This window comes from Zootoca vivipara, chromosome 1 (genome assembly GCF_963506605.1).
Source record: "Zootoca vivipara chromosome 1, rZooViv1.1, whole genome shotgun sequence".
Taxonomy (NCBI): Eukaryota; Metazoa; Chordata; class Lepidosauria; order Squamata; family Lacertidae; genus Zootoca; species Zootoca vivipara.
Genome location: NC_083276.1, coordinates 108,328,865 through 108,352,427, shown reverse-complemented (window position 1 = coordinate 108,352,427; position 23,563 = coordinate 108,328,865). Strand labels below are relative to the sequence as shown.

At 44.2% G+C, this 23,563-nt stretch overlaps 1 protein-coding gene across 2 annotated transcripts in view; it reads left to right on the top strand.

Moving 5' to 3' along the window:
• Window positions 1–23,325, top strand: part of GRB14 (growth factor receptor bound protein 14) — a 48,220-nt gene extending 24,895 nt beyond the window's left edge. For both annotated transcript variants that reach the window (XM_060280225.1, XM_035132670.2), the window contains 11 exons: window positions 10,878–10,999; window positions 13,041–13,115; window positions 15,293–15,430; window positions 16,029–16,139; window positions 16,371–16,466; window positions 17,822–17,899; window positions 19,255–19,371; window positions 19,467–19,536; window positions 19,638–19,725; window positions 21,049–21,142; window positions 22,670–23,325. In XM_060280225.1, the coding sequence (XP_060136208.1) occupies window positions 10,878–10,999; window positions 13,041–13,115; window positions 15,293–15,430; window positions 16,029–16,139; window positions 16,371–16,466; window positions 17,822–17,899; window positions 19,255–19,371; window positions 19,467–19,536; window positions 19,638–19,725; window positions 21,049–21,142; window positions 22,670–22,816 (1,136 nt within the window). In that variant the 3' untranslated portion in view covers window positions 22,817–23,325. The remainder of the gene's footprint in view (window positions 1–10,877; window positions 11,000–13,040; window positions 13,116–15,292; window positions 15,431–16,028; window positions 16,140–16,370; window positions 16,467–17,821; window positions 17,900–19,254; window positions 19,372–19,466; window positions 19,537–19,637; window positions 19,726–21,048; window positions 21,143–22,669) is intronic.
• The last annotated feature ends 238 nt before the right edge of the window (window positions 23,326–23,563 follow it).

Sequence of the window (23,563 nt, the reverse complement as noted above, 5' to 3'; positions counted from 1 at the left end):
CTTGCTTCAGAAAGTGTGTCGTTTACAGATGTTGCTAGGGGGAGCTCCAGTTCTTTTGTGCTGGGCTTGGATTGCGTGTTCCTCTTAATCTGTCCTCTTAATATGCTCAGAGACCTAAGTTTGCATTTATAGGTCACGGGCCTGTGCCCAAAGTCTCTAGAAGTCTAGAGCCACTGTTTTGTATGCTTCGCTGGGTGTCACAAACACAGAGAATCACTTGCAACCAATGCAGTACTAAGCAACTGTCCTACCAGTGCAAGGATTTACACTTGTGCGATGGGAGCGCATGCCCCCAAATCTTTTATAGTGGGGGGGGGGGAGAGGGCTGAAAGTCCTGCCATGCAAGTGCACTGTTAGGGCAGTTCATAGAATAGTAGAGTTGGAAGGGACCCTGAGGATCATCTAGTCCAACCCCCTGCAATGCAGGAATATGCAGCTGTCCCGTATGGGGATCAAACCTGCAACCTTGGCATTATTAGCACCACACTCTAACCAACTGAGCTATCCAGTGCTTAGCACTGCAGCCTAAATATCATCCTATCCAGTGCTTATTCATTTTTTTAAGAAAAGAAAGGTGTCAGTATTCACCATGAGGTTCCAGTAAGTGCCACACTTTTAACCAGTGCTTTTCTTCTAGGGAAAAAAAGGTTCAGGTACTGTGTACCCTTAAGTACCCCCAGAAAAAGCACCAATTCTATCCTAGCTTGGGGGGGAGGCATTGTCTTTCACAGTAGGATAAGACTGTACAACTCATCCAAATATTTCCAGAGGTTTTTTTTTTTGGGGGGGGGGTGTTTTTTCAAATAAAAAAACCACCAGACTCCCAAATCTGTAAACTTGCATTCTTCATTGCACTTACATTGACTCCAGGCTCAGCCCCAGCACAGAAAGCCAAAAATATTGCTGCAAGGACATTGTTGGCTATGCTGCAGTTACAGTAGTGTTAGCCTACTGCATATTTCAGTGTGGATAGTGAATGCCTTGTCTTCTAAATTACATTTTGTTCCACTGAAGGAGGCTTGTCGGCATCCTCTTACAGGGCCATAAATTATCCTGGTGAGATTTGATTTAAAGTCCACTAAAGCAATAGTGGGGAATTCAGAACTGCGGCTGTTGAACTTCTGAAAGCCCAGATCAAACCATGCTATGCCAGCAGCATTTGAGCTGTGTGGTTCTGAAGCTGTGTTGAATTAAGTAATAAGCATGAAAGATGGGGAAACTTTTACAGCTTGTGCTACGTACATTAGCAATGCTTGCCCGGGCGTATTGGAGCCGCAGCTTGTCGTTAGTATAATCGCTTATGAGCGGTGAGATAAGTACAGATTTTAGGTGCCCAGTAAGCCTCAGATCTAATGCTGGCTTTAAGCGCTTTCACTTATTGCACATTCTTTAAAAACGCGCAAGGGGAACCTGCAGCAACAGACAGAAAAAGAAGGAATAGCATTCACCCGAGAGGTAGAACAAAAGACAATGTCCATCTGGTGGGGGCAGAGAGGCATGGGCGTAGGCAGGGGGGGGGCAGGAGGGGGCAGCTGCCCCCCTAGAAGCAAAAAATTATTGTATTTTACAGACCATAACCAGCACTTTTCCCCTCCAAAAACTGAAGTGGAAAGGGCTTTGCTTTAGGGAGAGCAGCTCTCCACTTGCTGGGGGCGGGGCGGGAACACAGCTGTAACAAAAACACATCAAATAAATAAAGCAAAGTGGCTACCAGTACTTAAGCAGTTAAGACAATGGAGCAGAAAATCCCTTCAGGCAAGGTTTGATAGCTGACCAATTCACCCTATTGTTCTTCAGTGGTAGTTGTTAATGAGCATTCAGGGATCGCATTAAGAGTTCTATTGGCGATTTAATGAGGGTGCATTGACTAAGGTGGCTCTGCAAGGCTAAAAGGAAATGAATAAGAAAAGGGGGGGCTGTAGCTTTTGATAGACACAGTGATGTTTATAAAAAGCAGAGGTGTTCCAGTCTGCCCCTCCTCCTGCATCTGTATACTGTAAATCAGGGGTGGCCACCTCCCAAGAGACTCTGATCTACTCACAGAGTTAAAAACTGGGGGTGATCTACCCCCTTTTGGGGGGTTCAGGTCAAAGCTGTTGAGTTTTTTTAAGGAAGGGAAGCCCTGTTTTTTTGAGTTTAGGTCAAACTTGTTGAGCTTCTTTTAGGAGGAAGGGAGGCCCATTTTTGTTTAGGGCTTCAGGTCATAGTTCAGCTTTTTTTAGGGAGGAGGAAAATTTTGGGTGAACTTTTTTTAGGGGTGCCAGTGATCTAGCAGTGATCTACCACAGACATCCAGTGATCTACTGGTAGATCACAGTCTACCTGTTGGACGTGCCTGCTGTAAATCAAGCAGAGAGAAAGCTGCTTGCAAGGCTCCTGTACAGGCGTACCAGTATCTTCCTCTTGCTGCAGAGTTCCAGCATCACAGCGTCACCCAGAGGCACCCACAAATGTGAGTTATCCCTCTCTCTATTTCTTCCTTCCTTCCTTCCCTCCCTCTTCCATCCTTAATAAAATACGGGGGGGGGGGCAGATAAGCCCCACATAGAAAGCCCATCAACATGGGGGGGTGACTCTTTAAAATACAGTATTTACCAGTAATTGGGGGGGGCACCTAGGCCTCTAGGAGTTGGCTGCTATGCCTAGGACAATTCAAGAAAGCAGATTGATGCATATACTATGGTAATATATCAATAGAATCATGGAATTGTAGTCGGAAGGGACCACAAGGGTCATCTAGTCCAACCCCCTGCAATGCAGGATCTTTTTCCCAAGGTGGGGCTTGAACCCACGACATGGTTGAAATATTATGCTGATATGCAGCAACACCTCGGAGCTGTCGTGACTGCGGCCGTGCCTTCCCTCGCCCTCATCCGCCCTGCCACCCCCTCTCGCCTGCCCGACCCTCCCGTCCTCTTACTGCAGAGTTCCAGCTTCACAGCATCACCCAGAGGCACCCACAAATATGAGTTATCCCTCTCTCTATTTCTTCCTTCCTTCCCTCTTCCATCCTTAATGAAATACGGGGGGGGGGGGCAGAAAAGCCCCACATAGAAAGCCCATCAACATGGGGGGGTGACTCTTTAAAATACAGTACAGTCGTACCTCGGGTTGCGAACACCTCGGGTTACGAACAACCCGGGTTACGAACTTCGCAAACCCGGAAGTATTTTCGCCGTGCGCAGAAGCGCAGCATGCCTTTGCGCATGCGCAAAGCGCAAAATAGCGGAAATAGCGCTTTGCGCATGCGCAAAGCGGCGGTTCGGGCCCTTTTCGGGTTACGAACTTTTCGGGTTACGAACTGCGACCCGGAACGGATCGCGTTCGTAACCCGAGGTGCCACTGTATTTACCAGTAATTGGGGGGGGGGAGATGCACCTAGGCCTCTAGGAGTTGGCTGCTATGCCTAGGAGTAGGACAATTCAAGAAAGCAGAATGATGCATATGCTATGGCTATATATCAATAGAATCATAGAATTGTAGTCGGAAGGGACCACAACGGTCATCTAGTCCAACCCCCTGCAATGCAGGATTTTTTTCCTAAGGTGGGGCTTGAACCCACAACATGGTTGAAATATTATGCTGATATGCAGCAACGCCTTGGAGCCGTCGTGTCTGCGGCCGTGCCTTGCCTTGCCCTCGCCCGCCCTGTCACCCCCTCTCGCCTGCCCGACCCTCCCGTCCTCTCCAGCCAAGCAGGGTAGCCGCCGATGCTGCCAGCCCCAGAAGCACAAGGTGGCCGCTGCCGCTGCCACGATATCATCAGGCCAGCTGCCCCTGTAGCCCCGCCCACGTTCCCACTTTGGGGCCCCGCCCCTGAACGACCATGGCTTGCCCCCCCCCCCAGTTTTGATCCTGGCTACGCCCCTGCAGAGAGGCCTGGCTCATGGTCCTTTTTAGCTGTGATGTCAAATTGGCTAGGGCTCAGTTCTGTGTATACAGAGGTGGATTTAGGTACAACCAAGGAGAGGTAAGAGTAAGGGCTTGCCCAGCTCTGTAAAGGAGGCATGAGGTTCTGCCAAGGTCCTAGAGTCCTCCTTCCCAGAGCCAGGCAAGCGCTTACTGGGCTTTAGGAAGGAGTTAGGAGGGCTCTAGCACCCTGGCAGAGACGTGTGCCTCTTTCCCCTTCTCCTTTGCCTTGCACAGAGGTTCTCCCATTCATAGAATTATAGTGGTATCTTGGTTTACGAACTTAATCCGTTCCAGAAGTCCGTTCCTAAACCAAAGCGTTCTTAAACCAAGGTGTGCTTTCCCATAGCAGCAGGGGACTCAATTTACAAATGGAACATGTTCTGCTTCCAAGGCAACATGTTGTGCTTCCAAGGCAAAGTTCACAAACCAAAACACCTACTTCCAGGTTTGCAGCGTTCTTAATCCAAGTTGTTCATAAACTAAGCTGTTCTTAAACCAAGGTACCACTGTATAGATTCGTAGAGTTGGAAAGGACCCCCAAGGGTCATCCAGTCCAACCCCCTGCAATGCAGGAATCTCAACTCAAGCATCCATGACAGATGGGGCCAGTGGGTGTTGTAGTTCAGCAACATCTGGAAGGGCATCATGTTGCCTACCCCTGCATTACAGAAGTGAAATGTTTCTTTTCAGTAAGAGACGACGAAAGACATATTTGTGTTACTTACTAGTTCAGGAATAAATAATTCATGGTAGCTGTGCTCCAAACTCTCATACGAACAGACCCAGCAGCTGTTCCAGTGGTTCATGAATAAAGGCCCGAACCTATAAATCATCGCAAATTGAATATGGTGCTTCTGTTTACTGCAATAATCACATGTCAGCTTTTGTAATGAGTGTGTGTGTTAAGTGTTTACACACCATGCTAATTATTAGAACATCACTCTTTCTGGGGTTTTGCAATGTGGTGCCAGCTGCTTTTAACACTCTAATTTGTGCAGCTGTAATATGGCCAACGCGAGCCTTCTAAAATCATTTCCGTTGCTGATCATTTTTGGTCTACATTCTTCTCCCCTTTTCTTTGTGTTTGTTTGGCAAAATGTTCCCTTGTAAGTTTTCCAGAGTTTTTACTACCGGTACATGGTTTCTCTTAACTGGAGCTCCAAAATTTCTAAGCATCGAAACCTGGCCCCTGAAACATAAATGGAATTCTGGGCAACTTTTCAGCATGCCAGGTAGCTTATTATAGTTTGCATGTTCAAAACCCAACATTCCGAGTATTCAGATTTGACAGATGTTTTGAATATTCGTAAGTTCTTTAATCCCCCCCAATATCTTTTCAATGTAATTATCCAAACGCTGTGCTGAATCAGAGGATCACGCTAACTAACCCAGTGTTCCTGCTGCACTGCCTACATGTTTTCTACCCATTGAAGAGGAAATTGTGAAGCGGGCTCAATTCAGGCTGGGGGTGGGGAAAGATGCCTAGAACTCTTCACTGGTGCCAATGGAAGTGCATTTGCCATTGCCAGGAATGGGGAACCTTGTGTTCCCTTCTCAGCAACCTTCCAAGGCCTGCATGCCAGTGGTGGTCAGGGGCCTGGTTCAAAAGTGAGCAGAACAATGAATATAAATGCTACCTTTGTGCAGCAGGCTAGATGCAGCGCTCTCTCTCTCTCTCTCTCTCTCTCTCTCTCTCTCTCTCTCTCTCACACACACACACACCTACCCACTCACCCCACTCTGTCCTCTGCCCAAGCATGCAAGTGGCCTTATAGAAGAAACCTTCATCCATAAACAAGTATCTGAAGGCAGCCCTGTATAGGGACATTCTTAAAAACTTTTCTTGCATTTTTAATATTTTGTTGAGGGCTGCTCAGAGCGGCTGTAGCAACCCAGTCAGATGGGTGGCAAAACAACAACAACAACAACAACAACCAGCCCTTGGGCTGATTATACCCCTTTTAAAATGTGTTTGTGGGAGGGGGTTATTGGTTTGTTTGTTTGTTGGTTGGATGGTTGTTGTTTTTGTAATGTGTTTTGTGCTTTTGCATTGTGTTTTTTTATGCAGTGAACCGCCCTGAGATCTGCAGGCGAAGGGCGGCATGCAAATGTAATGAAGAAAAGTAAAAATAAAAATAAGTATTATGAGAGTTCAAGGGTATATTCCAGCCAGGGGAAAAGCACCCAAGGAGAGTGCCTAGCAAGGTCAAGAAAGGGCTCCATCCTGGGGAGAGGGGATTGTCGCCCTGGGTAGCATTCCAAGGTTTTGGAGGGCTGCATTTGGGTGTGGGGTTCCTCACCCCTGACTTGCACCACTTGTTCAGTCAGTGAAACATTATGCCACTTCAGGTTGGTGGTAGAGCAACCCCTGGGATTTCTGCACCAGCTTAACTTTGTATTCTGCTGGTAGAAGAAGAAGAAGAGTTTGGATTGGATATCCTGCTTTATCACTACCCGAAGGAGTCTCAAAGCGGCTAACATTCTCCTTTCCCTTCCTCCCCCACAACAAACACTCTGAGTGAGACTTCAGAGAAGTGTGACTAGCCCAAGGTCACCCAGCAGCTGCATGTGGAGCAGTGGGGAAGCGAACCCAGTTCACCAGATTACGAGTCCACCGCTCTCAACCACTACACCACACTGGCTTTCTTGAAAGGCGCTTTTGGTCCTTCTTCTCTTTTCCAGTTCCATGAACGGAAGCTGATCAGATGGGCAGTTGAATCTTATTTTCACAGCAGCCTCTTCCATTGCACCTCAGGGCAACAGGCTAGCTTAGGGGGCACAGGGCAAGAAGCTGCAGAGCTCACTGCTGTGTCCTCCAGGGCCTTCCTGCTGCTGCTGGAAGGGGTGTGTGTGTTAATACTTGCTTTTGCATATATACTGGTATGTGTGGAACGTTGATATGCCCACTAGGTGTCGCTGTTGTTTATAACTTACAGATACAACTTTTAGCAAGTGCAGAATTTCAGTAATTCTTGGTTTCTACTGGCATTGGTTGTTTTTTAGTTTTTTGAATTACTTGAAGGCTGAAATGGTAAAACTCAAGTTAACCATGTGTTTCATACCGTTGCAGGAGTTTGGCCATCATCACTCCCTCTAATAGTGGTACAGGGTTGTTGTGGGGGTTGTTGTTGTTCTTTTTCTTCTTGTTGTTGTTTATTAGTATATTGCCCTTCATCTGAAGCTTCACAGCATAAAAATGCGGAAGGAAGGAACTATGTATGCCATCTTGAGGTCCTTGGGGAAGGTGTTATCTAAATTCAACTAACCAGTCCACAAGGGAGCATTCATTCAAAATATCATGCCAAATATCTTCACCCCCATCGTTCTGCATGGACACTGATGTCCAGTGCCAAGGGCCTTCTGGTGGTTCCCTCGCTGCGAGAAGCAAAGCTACAGGAAACCAGGCAGAGGGCCTTCTCGGTAGTGGCGCCCACCCTGTGGAATGCCCTCCCATCAGATGTCAAATAGATAAATAACTACCTGACATTTAGAAGACATCTGAAGGCAGCCCTGTTCAGGGAAGTTTTTAATGTGTGACATTTTAATGTATTTTAAATCTTTGTTGGCAGCCGCCCAGAGTGGCTGGGGATCCCCAAACAGATGCGCGGGATGTGTGGGGCTTATGTACTGGGAAGCAATATAACTACTCCCTGTCTAATTTCACCATTAATATTCCCTAAGTCTTGCCCACGGGAATCCCAAATGGGGGAAAACGCCACTCCACAAGACCTTGTGCTTTTAAAAAACAATACTATAAACATGCTTGACCAGAGCCATTGATGCAAGAAACAAAAATAAATGGATTTAATTCATGGCTGACTATGATTAGATATGAGTTGGGTAGAAGAGAGCAGATGGAGGGAATAATTACAGACAGCGCTGTGCTGGAATCTGTCCTCCAGTTTCTCAAATGTCTTCTTCCCCTTCAAGAGAGGCTGCCATTTTTCTGGATTCTCAGAGGGCACTTCAGAATTTCTTTAGAATTTCTGTGGGTGTGCATTTTCAGCTTTCCCAATTCTTCCAAGGTGGCCAAGAGGAGTATATGTGTTTTTTTTACTTTTGGGCAAATGTTTCCCCAGTGCTCTGCGGGGCCTTCCTGGAAGCTTGTGGGCACCAGTCACAAAATGGCTGCCATGGGGGCATGTCATAATACAAAATGGCTGCCACATCTAAAAGAGCAGGGAAGGAATCAGGACCACAAAATGGTGCGGGCATCCCTTTGCCTCACTTTCCCCTCAGTTGGGTGGGGATGGAAGACCGCCGCCAGCACACTTGCTCACAAAGAGAAGCCCTTTCCACATTTCCTCTGTTCAGAACAGAAGGGAGAGAAGATGTCTAGCCCCGGCTTCTAGTGAAATGTAGGGGGACGTGTTCCATGGAGGAGAGATCAAGCCTGATCGGACAGGAACTGAGCAAGAAGATTACAAGTCTCTTATGCATTGTGGGGGTATTTACTGAAAGCTCTTTGGGCCCCACAGAAGGTACTGCTGGGCACAGAGGAGCCCATGGATGCCCATGGAGCCCATTGCCAAGCAATGGTGCAGGTTATCCAAAGAGCTTCTAGAATTTTCTTTCAAGGTGTGGCTTTCAAAAGAAGTACAGTATGGCATCTCTTGGGCGTTGTTCCAGAGGCAGAATTTGATGGAACCAGCTTCGGTTGTGATAAATGTGATGAAACACTCCATTTGAAACATATGGCGTAGAATAGGCTTGCACAGAACTTGAGGCCACACAGTGAGTGCAGCCCGCTAACTATGCATTGTGACTTGCTAGGTTCATTGTAATTTCTCTGTTCTTCCCTGCAAGGCAGCAAAGAATGGGAGTTTTCCTGACTCCCCAGTAGACCACCATATACAACTGTATTTGACTTGATAGGCCATTAGATGTATAGACCGGGCTTGGGGTCTGTACCATGAATATTTTTTTTTAATGTTCTATCACTCTTCTTTATTCTGGCAGTTTTGTTAATTGATTGAAAAGCTTTTTGATGTATTGGGTGACCAAGAATGCTCTCGTAATTTCATAAATTTGATGTAGCTTTTGTTTTGTAGGAAATGGAAAATTGCTCAAACCATGTTGTAGATATCAGCTCTGAGTCCAAGATGATGACGTTAGATGATGATGACTGTTCATTTAAATAATCCATAATGCAATCAGCTAAAGGGTTAATATATTCTCTTGAGAATAGGCATGAAACATTTTTTTTTAAAAAAAACTTTCCGCACCTACCAAGCCTGCAAATGGTGGCATTTTCATAAATGTCACTTTGACATCCATGTAACCACACTTAAATGTCAGACCAGTTTGAAAGCTTTCTTTAAAGTCTTTAAAGAAGCATATTTTGAGACATGGCTCAGTCTTCAGCATGGTTTTTCAATCTCTCTGCTGCCATGAAAATTAAATGTATCTTTTGCAGCAAAATGGTCTTCGTTATGCCAGGTTGATATCTACCAGTGCGAATTTATTTGAGCAAGTGTATGACAGGAGATGATGTGCGTGTTCTGCATAGCGACTTGTCTCGTTCACATGTGGATATGTGGATTTGGTGCATATCATTTTTAGCTTTTGTCGTCATGGAATGTTTCCTTGGTTTACTCAGTGAGGAAGTGGGTGGGTGGGTGGGGAGGGGTAAAAGTATTAAATGAGTAGTAGCTGGAGCCAGCCCTCCCAATGGACAGTGTTTCATTGCCAGAGTTGAAGAAAAATTCCACAGCCAGCCTGGTCAGCATCTGTATGTGGAATGGGCCAGGGCTGCTGTGATGTTTTTACGCTGTTTGTTATAGCTTTATCAACCCAACCCACCAAGGGTTAACTCAGACTCCGTATCGATTGACTGGACATCCCATGAGGGGAGGGGAATGGTTGAATGTTTAAAGAGAAGGGAGAGCCGTTTTGTCAGTTGAGAGGGTGCTGGGGGAGCGGGAGTGTGAGGGTGGTTGTAAAGAAGATCTAGGAGAGTAGGGTTAGGTTAGGTAGTCGTTAGGTTATCTAGTACATGAGTAACAAGGTTATTCCCATTGAAACTAAGCTTGTACAACAGGAATACCTTAAAGCAACCATTATGTTCTTGAGAAATAAACTTTCCAGTGTTAAAGTGCCAATCAGAAAATTGTCTGTGTTATTTTCCAGCCAAGGTACATGAAACTCATTCATGAGGACACCCATTAAAAAGACAACATTTCCTTCAAGAGTGGAACTGTTAGTTTGTATCTTTGGGGTGCACCAAGAGGGCGAGCCAGGCAGACAGACCCAGGGTGTCATAAAGTTACCTCAGGGAAAGGGCAAGCTTTTACAGAAAGGGATTCTTAGAGGCAGAACTCCCTATACTGCGGACACAAGGGATAGTCTCATATACAGCCCTGAACTTTTAATAGGTACCTGGCCACGGTTGTGCTGGAAGAGGACTCTCTTTTGTATAAAAGAAGAGGAAATAGAATAAAACCCTCGAGTGCATGAGGGAATACAGAAAGGATAAGGGGAGCAATAGGGGGGAGGCTCGGTTTACCCCAGACCATCCCTGTTAGTTCTTTAAATAAGTGAGAGGTAGAATAAATAAGACAGAAGCAAGGGTCTTTCGTCGCAGCTGCCATCTTGTTTTTTTGCAACAAAATGTGTCAGCCCTGGTCGTAGTTAGATTAATATTGTATATAGAGTGTCAGACATCTTTCATTGAGCCAAACTACAAACATTGTCATACTTATAGGGACATATTCATGCCAGCCCAGATGCATAACCCAGACTGTTTGTCCCTGCTTTCACCTTCCTTCCTTCCTTCCTTCCTTCCTTCCGTCCGTCCGTCCGTCCGTCATTAATTTCTTTCTTGCCTTCCAGCCCTTTTCAAAAGTTTCACAACAGCTGCTGCAGTATCATTATATTGAGTGGCTTATACAAATTCTTGCATTTTACCACTGGAGGTGAATTAATTTAGGAGAATTGCTAGGATTTATGTTTCTTTTATTACACAGAGAGAATAATTGAAGACCATGAAATGATGATTGAAATCCAGTCAAGATGGGGAATTGAAGAAGGCAATAGATTTTATTTTAGAAAAAATTATGCCAAATACGAGTTCTTCAAAAACCCTGAGGTAAGTCATGATTGTATCTTGATATGATTCAATTACTAATCTTTAATATTCAGGGTGGCTAGTCATCAGTTATGGCACCCAGTTAATATCAGACTGTTGTCAAGAAATGTAACTAACTGTAAAAAAATAAATAAAGGTAAAGGACCCCTGGACGGTTAAGTCCAGTCAAAGGCGACTATGGGGTTGTGGCGCTCATCTCACTTTCAGGCAGAGGGATCCGGCGTTTGTCCACAGACAGCTTTCTGGGTCGTGGCCAGCACGACTAAACCGCTTTTGGTACAACGGAACATCATGAGGGAAACCAGAGTGCATGAAAACACCGTTTACCTTCCCGCCACAGCGGTACCTATTTATCTACTTGCACTGGCATGCTTTCGAACTGCTAGGTTGGCAGGAGCTGGGACAGAACAATGGGAGCTCACCCCATTGTGGGGATTTGAATTGCCGACCTTCTGATCGGCAAGCCCCAAAGGCTCAGTGGTTTAAACCACAGCGCCACCCACGTCCCATTGCATACACACATTACCATTGCATACACACATACACCCACACCCTGATAACATGAATATAATTCTAGGCACTGAGGGTCAGCTGAAACAAGTTTCTACCAAGTACCCAACAAGGCAACACAGTATTATTAGAATAAGCGGAAGAAGTGGCAGGGTGCTTGGGCTCTGTTGAGTTACTTTATCTTACTTATTGCTTCCGCTGTTTAGTGTTCTCAAATGGAGTATAGCAGGCTTGCAAATAGTTCTGCAAAGCTGCTCCCATTAGTACTAGCCCACGCCACTGCCTGAATATGGGGTGGCCACATGCATGTCGGCCTATCCCCTGGCAGGGCCCATATTCAGACATCTTCCCACTTACATGGGGGTTGTGTTTCCAGGTACCGCACATATTTGTGAAATCGTGTATTGTGGTGAACACACTCTAAGAAGCCTGTAAATACCCTTTCAACCTCTGGAAACCCTTGAGGGTGTTGCAAAGGTTCCTGGGATTGCTAGCTGTTTTCCCGCTTCTTTTTGTGTAATTTTTGCAGTTTTCCCACTCTTTTCAGTCCGTTTTGTGCCTTTTTCCAGTTTAAATTGATTTGTTAAATTATTTCCTGGTGCCACGCATAAACATTTTCCCATGAGTGGAGAGGAACCTGTACATTCTACCTGAATGTGGCAGCTTTAGATACCTCTTTGAGAGAGAACCCTGATTACATATGGCTCACCAAATCCACCCAAGTACTAATCCTCTTGATGTTCTGGATGCTGTGGAATACCCTCCGCTTATTATCAGGAGTAAAGCATTAAGAATACCTGGTGTTGCCTTTAGTCAGATTACAGTGATACCTCAATTTACGAATTTAATCCGTTCCGAATGGACCTTCGTAAGTCGAAAAATTCGTAAGTTGAAGCCAATGGGGGGATTAAAAAAATTAGTAAGTCGAAAAAATCATATCTAAAAATTCGTAAGTCAAAAAAATCCCATCTAAACCGCATCCAAAATGGTGGACGGAACTCTGTTCGTAACTCGAAACATTCATACGTCGAGTCATTCGTAAGCCGAGGTACCACTGTATTTCTCTAGCTATCACTATGATCATTCATTTCATTTCTATAGCACTTTATAGATTTAAAATCTCAGAGCAGTTTAGAACACATTAAAACATCAAATAAAACAATCCAGATAAAAACGTTACTGAAGAAACTAAAATATAAAATGTAGCCCAGTTTTGTCTACTCTAGTTGTAACCACTGGTTCAGAGCCCAGGCAACTATTTTGATCCTTTTAACTGGACCTTCCAGGAATGGAACCTGGATCTTTCTGCGTTCAAAGCATGTGATCTACCACTGAGCTTTGGTTCTTCAGCGTATAATCAGATGCTATAAGGCCTTGTTTTTAGGCAAGGGCAACTACTGAGGTTCTTATTTTACAAGAGGGCTCATAAACAGGGTATAAAGGAAACGAAACCTAGGCCTTCTAACTAAATGTGGTCTCCATCTGCGAATTTTTCCTGGACCCTTCTAGTATTTTGTTTTTTCTTTAACAGACTTTCTTCCCTGAACACCTGATATCCTTCTCAAATGAGATCAATGGAGCCACGAGCCACACGCAAATACTGCAGGTGAGATGTTGATGTTTTAAAAACGGGACTGCTCAGCTGAGTGAAAATCTCAAGCATTGCCTTTGTGGACAGAACAATAGGGCCCAGCACTGATAAGAACAGCACGATCCCTATTCCCCAAATTTAAGTGCTTCATAAAACAAACCTCCTTCTTCACTCTCACATTCTGCTCTATGGGGAGTTTTGGTTTAAGCATAGCCAGTGATGGCTGGTGCTCATAAAAATGTTAAGACAGAAATCTGGGTGACCATCAGTGAATGGCATCTTAGCCCATGACTGGCAGAGCCAACTAATTCTAGTTTGCTCATCCTCTGTCCTGCTGAGTTCTACAAGGGGCAACACTGAGACTAAGGAGGAAGAGGGAGCTGACAGATAGTACTGGTGGCATAGCGTGTGCGGGCCCAGGGGCTGTTAGGGGGTGCAAGATTGCAACATCCAGTGGTGCCTTCAATAGAGTTGCACGCTTGCATCGCTGGGCTCCGTTGAAAACGGCTTCTCCATGTGAACCAGGAAGTGACCTCTCCAGACAACAGAACGACTCTTTCCTTATCTCTGTGGCTGCGAAGTCTTCTTGGGTGACACGGACGCCATTAGGCAGTTGAATGTGCATGTGTACTCCACCCATTTCCCTCCCACTCCCCTCTGTGCAGAACCGCCAGAAGGCCCTCAGCGCTGGATCTCAGTGTCCGGGCTGAACAATGGGGGTGGGAATGCTCCTTCAGGTATATAGGGCCGAGGCCATTTAGGGCTTTAAAGGTCAGCACCAACACTTTGATTGTGCTCGGAAACGTACTGGGAGCCAATGTAGGTCTTTTAGGACCGGTGTTATATGGTCTCGGTGGCCACTCCCAGTCACCAGTCTAGCTGCTGCATTCTGGATTAATTGCAGTTTCCGGGTCACCTTCAAAGGTAGCCCCACGTAGAGCGCATTGCAGTAGTCCAAGCTATTTACATACTAAAGGGGAAGGGAGGGCGGACCTGGAAAAAGATGTACAGTGGTACCTTGGTTTTCAAACTTCCAAAACCTTCGGAAGTTTGACTTCCTCCGTTCGACTTCCGAAACCTTTCGAAAACCAAGGCACGGCTTCCGATTGGCTGCAGGAGTTTCCTGCACTCAAGTGGAAGCCGTGTTGGACGTTTGGCTTCCGAAAAACATCCACAAACCAGAACACTTACTTCCGGGTTTATGGCGTTCGGGAGCCGATTTATTCGACAACTAAGCCGTTTGGGAACCAAGGCACAACTGTACTTTTTGCTGCGAAGATTGGGTCTGCGTTTTTCCACAAAGGGGATATCAAAGGTAAGGTTGGCAAATGGTAGAGCTCAGTAGAATAAGTAAAATAAGAACAATAGAAAAGCCCTGTTCTGCTGGATCAGAACAAAGGCCCAGCTAGTTCAGCATCCTATTCTCACAGTGGCCAGCAAGAAGCCTCTGAGAAGTCCACAAACAGGACCTGAACAAAACTTTCCCCAGTTGTGACTCCCAGCTACTGGAATGCAAAGCATGAACTTCACTGTCAAGGCTAGTGGCTAAATAACAGCAGGCTACCTGCGGGCTGTGCTGTGGGTTAAACCACAGAGCCTAGGGCTTGCCGATCAGAAGGTCGGTGGTTCAAATCCCCACGACGGGGTGAGCTCCCGTTGCTCAGTCCCTGCTCCTGCCAACCTAGCAGTTCGAAAGCATGTCAAAGTGCAAGTAGATAAATAGGTACCGCTCCAGCGGGAAGGTAAATGGCGTTTCCGTGTGCTGCTCTGGTTCGCCAGAAGCGGCTTTGTCATGCTGGCCACATGACCTGGAAGCTATACGTCGGCTCCCTCGGCCAATAATGCGAGATGAGCGCGCAACCCCAGAGTCGGTCACGACTGGACCTAATGGTCAGGGATCCCTTTACCTTTACCATATCCTTAGTAACATTAGCAGCGTGCAAAGTGTTTTCAGAGTGTGTGGAAGCTCTGAGGTCCTTTCGCAAAAAGCTTAGCAATATAGGAAACCAAATAACATGTTCTGTTTCAGTCAGATCAGCAGCTGAATTCCCACAGGCTTTTGAGAACTCAACACTCCTCGCCTGTCAGTCAGTCCGAAGCTCTTCCAGAGCTCCCAAATATGCACAGGAAGGAGTAGCTGGATAAAGGTCTGTTCCTGTGGGGTTCAAAGTGGTATTTTCTTCCCCTTTCAGATGTTTTTAAGTTCCAGTACATATCCTGAAATTCACAGTTATTTACATGCTAAGGAGCAAGGGAAAAAAACCTGGAAAAGGATGTACTTTTTGCTGCGAAGATCGGGTCTGTATTTTTCCACTAAGGGGACGTCAAAGGTAAGGTTGGCAAATGGTAGAGCTCAGTATGCATCCTATATTCTCTCCACAGTAAGGGATAGTTTTGTCCTCCTCTTGAAAAAGCCAAGCTCCCCCTCTCTCAAGTTTTGTTGATGATGCTGTAAAAAAGAAGAAGAAGACATTTATGGTGCAGGCAGGCATGGAACGGGCTAGGGTTCGTTTGTTTGTTAATATTCAAATAAATGAAAGTGGTTTTTATAACTTGCAGAGCTAACTGGCAAATTGAATTTTTAGCATAACTTTTTAAAAATAGGCCGCTAAACAACCGCAGGGCACTTAGTTGGCGAAGCTGGCATAGGCATCATACTGGTTTTGGCTGTAAGTTGCTTTGAGTTGCCTTTGGCAAAAGAAAGCGACTAATAAATTCACAAAGGTTAATAATAAATGGGTGTTGATCGAAATCGTTTCACTTCAGGAAAGTAAGTTGTTGCACCTTACATTGAAACACTTCTTTTATCATTCAGGTGCCAACTTGGGGAATTATATACTTTAAAGAATGGTCTCTCCCCGCCCTACTTTTTGGTGTAAACAATTTAAGAAGATGTCCGTAATAGTTTTATATTGCTCTTCCTTTTAGGAGCCAAGGCACCTGCAGCTTTTCAGTGAATTCAGCAGTAGTGACATATATGTGTCTTTGACAGGCAAAAAGATATCTGGAGTGCCAGTCAGCTATGGGTTCTGCTTTAAGGTAAATGCCTAACCGTTTTGATGATAAATAAAACATATTTTTGTGGGGGGAGGGGAGGATTTATTTACTTCCGTTATAAAAATTGGTACCAGGAAAAATAATACTGAAATTAAATTTAATTTTTTAAATGATATTTTGATTATGAAATGGGAGAATTAGTGGCCTTTATTTCAACAGGTATTGCCTTCAAGATATGAATTAATGCTAAAACAATATGCTGTGGCCTTCTAGCCTCAGAAAGCAGGAGGAGCCAGAGACCTGAAACAACTTTATGCAGAAAGTGAACAAAATAGGACCTGCTGGGTGACAGCAATTCGGTTGCTTAAGGTAAATGTCCTCCTCTCCTATTAATTGTCTTTGCCAATTATTTCTGTATACAAAATGCCTCGTTTCTCTTTTACAGCCTCTGGGTAAAAATGGTATTTTCAATCTCCTTAAGCTCTGTGTTTTCTGTTTTTACATACATAGTATTATACCCCACACTTGGCAATTATAAATTTTATGTTTCCAGGGCAGCCAACAGTGTACAGTAGTACCTCGGGTTACGAACACGATCCGTTCCGGATTGCGGTTCGTAACCCGAAAAGGTCGCAAACCAAGCGCCGCTTCTGCGCATGCGCAAAGCGTGCACGCTGCTTCTGCGCATGCACGCCGAAAACACTTCCGGGTTTACGGAGTTCGTAACCCGAAGTGTTCGCAACCCGAGCGGGTTGTAAACCGAGGTACGACTGTAGTAGGAAACAATAGAAATAGAAAATGATCACGCCTATAAACTTAAGACAGCAGATTAAACAACAACAACCCATGCGAATAGACAGTAAAATAAAAACTTCTTTAAGTTAAAAAGGGTAACCTTAGAGGTTCTTATACCTTATTAGCTGGAAAATTTTTTTAATTCCGCCCCCTTTTGTGGTTATGTATGGCTCTTGATGGTGTTTCCTGCTTGGCAGGGGGTTGGACTGGATGGCCCTTGTGGTCTCTTCCAACTCTATGATTCTATGATTCTTAGTTACCCTTTAATGATTAAAGCATATGGACACGACAAATAAAAAGTTTAGTAATGGTTATTATTAATAAAGGGTCTTGAAAGTAAGACCCCCTAACTTCAGCGGGGCTTGCTCCCTATGAAATAATTTTAGGATTGCAGCCACTCAGGCTTACTTGCCAATACAGGTGAATTTTACAATACGATTAAGAGGGAAGTTTAGAAATTATATCACATGCCATGCTAAACAGTCTCCCAATGTCCAGGGGGAAATTTCCATGGGTTGCAGAGGAAAGGGTGAATGGGGCAGATCCGGGGCCATGAACTCTGTTTTGTTCCTGGAAGGCGGGGAAAGGATCTAAACCTATATGGCCGGCTACTGTTGGAGGAGAATGCTGGCGTAGGTAGACAGCTTGGTCTAATCCAGCTTTTCTGTTCTTAAATATTTTTTAAAACTCCCTGCAAAGGAGTGTCAACATCCTTATCTGGGAAACAGAAAAGTAGCTACCTACTAACTACTTCAAAGCTTGCTTTTTTTTTTTTAAAAAAAAAGGGAGCGGGAAGATTATGGGGAGAGGCAAAGTGTGATGGAAATTACCCACTTTGTGGTTGGCAGAATTCACCTCAGCACTTTCCGACTGTTGATCTTGAAATCCACAAGACTGTAATAGTTCTTTTCCTTCTTCTTTGTTTGTAGTATGGGATGCAGCTTTACCAGAATTACATGCACCCCTATCAAGGTAGAAGTGGGTGCATTTCTCGGAGCACACCTGTGGTAGGTACTTCTCAGCTCGTATGAAGCAATTCTGATCCACACAACCCGGCCTTCTGCTTTCTCCCAGCCCCCACCCGGCCCCAGTTATCTGCTGGGTTTCCCCTAGTATTGCAAGAGTATTACATTATGCTGTAATTTGTTCTCAGGGCATCCTATTACCTGCACCCTTAATTCATACTATTTCTGCCAAAGATGTTAAACTAACCTTAGCTCCCTGCTCCCCTTACATGAACCATGCACAGGACCATATGGATGAACCTCAGTGAGATACTTTCATCCCTTTTGATATGTGCCTGTATCTTAGCAGCTGCTGAAAAAAACGGTATTTGGGTTGATTCTATATAGAGTGCAATGCAAGCTCTACAAAAGGGGGGAGGACAGTTCCTATATCTCTGAGCTAGGCAAGCTTTGGGGGGCCCCAAGGCCCACATGCAGTGGTGGGGAAAGGGGGGGTACAGTCACACACACACACACACCCTAACATGCGCACACAACCTTTCCCCCCTCTTGCGCGGACATACAGTGTTTAACCTGCCTCACAATGTTCCTCATGCCACCAAGATAGTTGTCTGCAGTGATTTTGGCTATATGGGGAGCACGGCTGCTGTCGGGAGAGATGTTTCATGTTTCCCAGTGGACAAAAGGTTATCCTGCCTGTGCCAAAATCAGTGATGCTACCTGGCTGATGATACCCTACCTGAAGCGACGGTACCTAGAGTGACCGAGGGCTACCTCTAGCTCATGTGTTGCCCACCTGTGCCCTCTGTGGGCCATTTCTCTATTCACTTAGTTACATGGCTCAGAATAAGCTCTTAGAAGCCATCAAATTTCAGCAAGAGATAGGGCAAAGACGTAGATAATTCTTTTTACCACTTTTGCCATCATCCTAATACCATTTAAATAGGTGGTCCTCCTCAGATAGGCATTTATTTCTTCTTTAAGCTTTTGCTTCCCACTGTTGCAGCAGCTGTCAGAAAGTTATCTCGCCCATTTTTATATTAACTACCGTAAAATCTTCCCCGTAGATATACGAGCAGAATTGTTATGGTGTCGAATAAGCAGAGAGTGGAGTGTAAACCCTCTTAAATATATATGAAATATCTTTTTTCCTGATCTTGATAACTGGATAATCCCTCAGGACATATTTATTGCAATATATATACAGAACACTTTTGCCTTATTTTTAATATACTTTCCAACTGGCTAATCAATAGATGCAAAGATTATTATTGCTCTGAGAGTGGTTCAGGGAGAAGCCAAATGCTGTTTCTAAAACAGAACACTGAAGAGATATTGTGAAATGTTTCGGCCAGTAATGTTTTTAAATGGATTTTTCCCCTTTTCCTTTTTTGCAGAGAAGTGTTTCAGAGAATTCTCTAGTGGCCATGGACTTCACAGGACATAAATCCAGAGTGATTGAAAACCCCACCGAAGCCCTTTCAGTTGCAGTGGAAGAAGGATTAGCATGGCGGGTAGAAAAAAAAAAGTCCATTACAATGTTTTTTTCTGTTGGTTTTTTTCTTTTCTTCTGAAATATTTACAATTTTCTTTCTTTCTTCCCACGTAGAAAAAAGGGTGTCTGCGACTTGGTTCTCACAGTAGTCCCAATACTCTGCAGAATGTGCCATCGAATATAGGTATGTACCATTCAGAGGGTCTTATGGAATGCAACACTATTGTCGTACACAAAAACGATCCTAGTAAGAATTTCCCCTCCCCTTTCTTCCTGACGTTTCAGCCATACACAGTTCACAGCCATGGTTTCACCATAAGATCTCTAGAGATGAGGCACACCAACTAATTTTGCGACAAGGACTGGTAGATGGGTAAGAGTTCCAACCATCATCATCATCATTATTTTATTTTTTTATTTATTAAAATTGGGCCAACTTAGCTGCTTGAGCAGTCAAATTGTTCTCATGAGCCACGATGAGAAAACGTAATCGAACATAACAGGCAGATGATACGCTACTGGCTGCCTTGAAAGCATGTACAGGTGGTCTTAAATTTGGTGAGAGAGTTTGTGGCACCAGCTTGGACGTCACTACCTTCCTGGATACAGTCGTACCTTGGAAGTCAAATTGAATCCATTCCGGAAGTCTGTTTGACTTCCAAAATGTTTGGAAACCAAAGTGTGGCTTCTGATTGACTGCACAAAGCTCCTGCAGCCAATCGGAAGCAGTTCCGGACGTTTGGCTTCCGAAAATCGTTCGAAAACCAAAACACTCACACCTGGGTTTCAATTGCTTGGGATCTGATTTGTTCAGGAGCCAAATAATAATAATAATAATAATAATAATAATAATAATATAATATAATATTATTATTATTTATACCCCGCCCATCTGGCCGGGTTCCCCCAGCCACTCTGGGCGGCTTCCAACAAAACACCAAAATACAGAAGTCCAAGCGGGAGATAACTAGAGCATGCACCACTCTGGTGAGACAGTCCGCGGGCAGGTAGGGTCTCAGCCTGCGTATCAGATGGAGCTGATAAACAGCTGTCCTGGACACAGAATTGACCTGCACCTCCATGGACAGCTGTGAGTCCAAAATGACTCCCAGGCTGCACACCTGGTCCTTCAGGGGCACAGTTACCCCATTCAGGACCAGCATTTGAGATCCAAGGTATGGCTGTTTTCTGTGGTTTCCTAAATTTATTGTCCTTGATCAGGATACTATACTTCTGTTGATGCAGTCTAGAATAGCAACCCACCCTAACAGGACCACTGAGCCTCTCTTAACATGTTTGGCCCTGCCTCTATGTTCCCATTATCTTGCTTGGCAAATGGTGGAATTGGGACCACAAAGTTGCCGAGATAACACATTGATCTTGGATAACTGGTGAATGTTTGGTTCAGGTTTCATTCTTTGGCCACTAGATGGGGTGCTGAAATGCAAGGATATTAAGAGAGGTTGAGAATGCATTCATTGCTGTCGCAGATTTGCCAGTTAAGTAGATAAAATAATGTCTCTTTGCTGTGGACAAGTACTTATTTCTGTCCCTAAACTTTTATGCTTGTTAGGAAATCTACAAAACTTAACTCACCACTGCCACATTTTCAAAGTGCTTGATACTTGTTTCTTTCTCCTCCTCCTCCTCCTCCTCCTCCTCCTCCTCCTCCTCCTCCTCCTCCTCCTCCTCCTAGTGTTTTCTTGGTACGGGATAGCCAGAGTAACCCCAAAACCTTTGTGCTGTCACTGAGCCATGGATTGAAAATAAAGCACTTTCAAATTGTACCCGTAAGTATAGCCAGCAAGTTTGTGGACGGGTAGTATATATTTTCCTCAATGGTTTTTATACTACTGCCAAAACAGTGGCATGCCTCTTGGTAATTCATTCTGTTTCTAATGTCTAAAACCTGCTGCTTACAGTTTTCTGTGAAACAGGGATGGTTTGAGAATTAAAAGCTCTCACACATGAAAATAGAATTCTAATGGAACTCCTCACAATAGTCTCTGCATTTTTTAAAATCCAAATGCTAGTGTACACAAACACATTTTTTCTTTTAGTGTTATCTAGTTTTAAATTATGGTGTTTTGCACATTTTAATTAATTAATTAATTAATATAGTATTGTGAGTTTCCTTGAAATATTTGTTTCCCCCTAAAAGGTAGGATAGAAATATATTAAATAATACGTGTTTGTGTGTGTGTGTGTGTGTGTGTGTGTGTGTGTGTGTGAGAGAGAGAGAGAGAGAGAGAGAGAGAGAGAGAGAGAGAGATAATAATTATGAATGTATGTATACATGCTGTCTTTCAGATTATAGGCCTGTCGTTCTAGTTTTATTTTTCTTCCCATATGTTTTGAGTGTCCTAGGTCTTGTTAGAATCTGTTGAGAGTCAAAAGGCAAGCACAACTTCCTTATATTTTATCAGAAAACAGGGCAGGATTCGTAAGCAAAAGGGAATTTTTTAAAAAAACACACACAGTGAGTCAGAATGAACACTAAAAAAAGACAGGTCTTTGCCTGATGCTCCTGTTGGACATGGGGATGGGCGAAATGGAGATATCCAAGGAACGGAGGCCCAATATTGCGGATGCTGGAAGTCTGCTCTGTGGTTTTCGAGACTTTGCTCATCCCTCCTAATATATTTTCAGCAATATCAGATCTCTGGGTAAGCTTCCCGCATTCTGCCATTTTTCTGCCTGGTATATGCAAGGGCTTCCAGAGTTAAAGCAAAGCGTATTCAAATCTATCTCTTTGTTTTCGGATTTATGGCTTACCTTCTTGCCTCAAGGTGACAAAGGCAAATAATATTAACCAGTAGAACATCACAAAAACGAAGAAGCAAATCAGTGACAATGGGCAAAAACCTTCAAAGCAATATATCCCCCCTTCTTTATTATTTGTCTTAGGACTGCAGCCTTTAAGTGATTAGCCTTCCAGTCTTTTGTTGAGAAGCTATGGCACATCACAGAAAAAGAGGGGCACATCTTCTTGTTGCCTTGGCAACACAAGGGTGTGCTTCCTTCCCCCTGCTCCCCCTCCCCCAGAATGGGCAAACATTACTCAGATTTGTGATGCCCCCTCCAAATTTTTTGCAACATGGAGATCCAACATCACAGCCTGCAAATGAGGCTCCAAAATTATGGGAGCTGATCTTTATGTGTTGAAGAATCTAAAGTCCCAATCTAGACTTGGTCTTGATGTTCTTAGTGGCAAGTGAGTATCTACCTAACCATCATCGCAGAGGCTGGATGAATGAAATAAGGGTTGCAGAGCACAATGGAAATTATTGTTGATGTGGTGTTTCCTCTTTTTGCAGTTGGAAGAGGAAGGCAAGCTGTTTTATACTCTGGATGACGGCCACACCAGATTTTCTGATCTCATTCAACTAGTGGAGTTCTACCAGCTCAATAAAGGCATCCTACCTTGCAAGTTAAAACATTACTGTGCCCGAATTGCATTTTAACCAAAATGTTAACACCTCACCAAAGCCTCGTAGGATAGAAAGGCTGAATGTTCCTTTTGACAAAGATTTGTAAATGAATGGAGTAAACAAAAAGCCAGTGAATGTAAATTTCAGCTTGCAAAGAAGGATTTGTATTCACCATAGCAAAACAAAATTCAGTACTTTTGTGTTAGAGCTGGCTAATCAACAGTTGATCTTCCACAAAATGAATTTGAAGCTGAAATTGTAACGCTGCAATCCTAGGGAGTATTTTTCAAATGCCAATAAATGTCTTTTTCACTAGTTTCCTTTATCCCTTTCAAGGTGTGTCTCATTTTAAGGCAAATCCTTTTTACACAATTATTGTAAATCATAAAAAAAGACACAAACGTGGTGGGGTGCAAAGAGACCAATCGGCTTGCCTCACATTTTTTGCACTGTATTTTTGGATTCTGTTTCAAAGTTTGCCAGTTGAATCTTCAACAGATTTGGAAAATGGTGGGAGTAAAGTGACAAAATTTTGGGCAGTAGACTGGCACACAGTTATTTCCTTTCTTTCATGGAGAGATCATGGGTTAACAGAAGCACACATTTGTGTAAAGGGTGAGGAGTAATGATGTCATCCAATGATGTTCTTTGTTGGGGCACCCACTGCCACTGGTGTGAATAATAGTGTGACATGCTGGTATATTGCTCAAAAAGCCACAGGTCCATAACACAACAAGTACTTAAGTGTGAAAAGAATGTTAGCAAATGGGACAGAAGCAC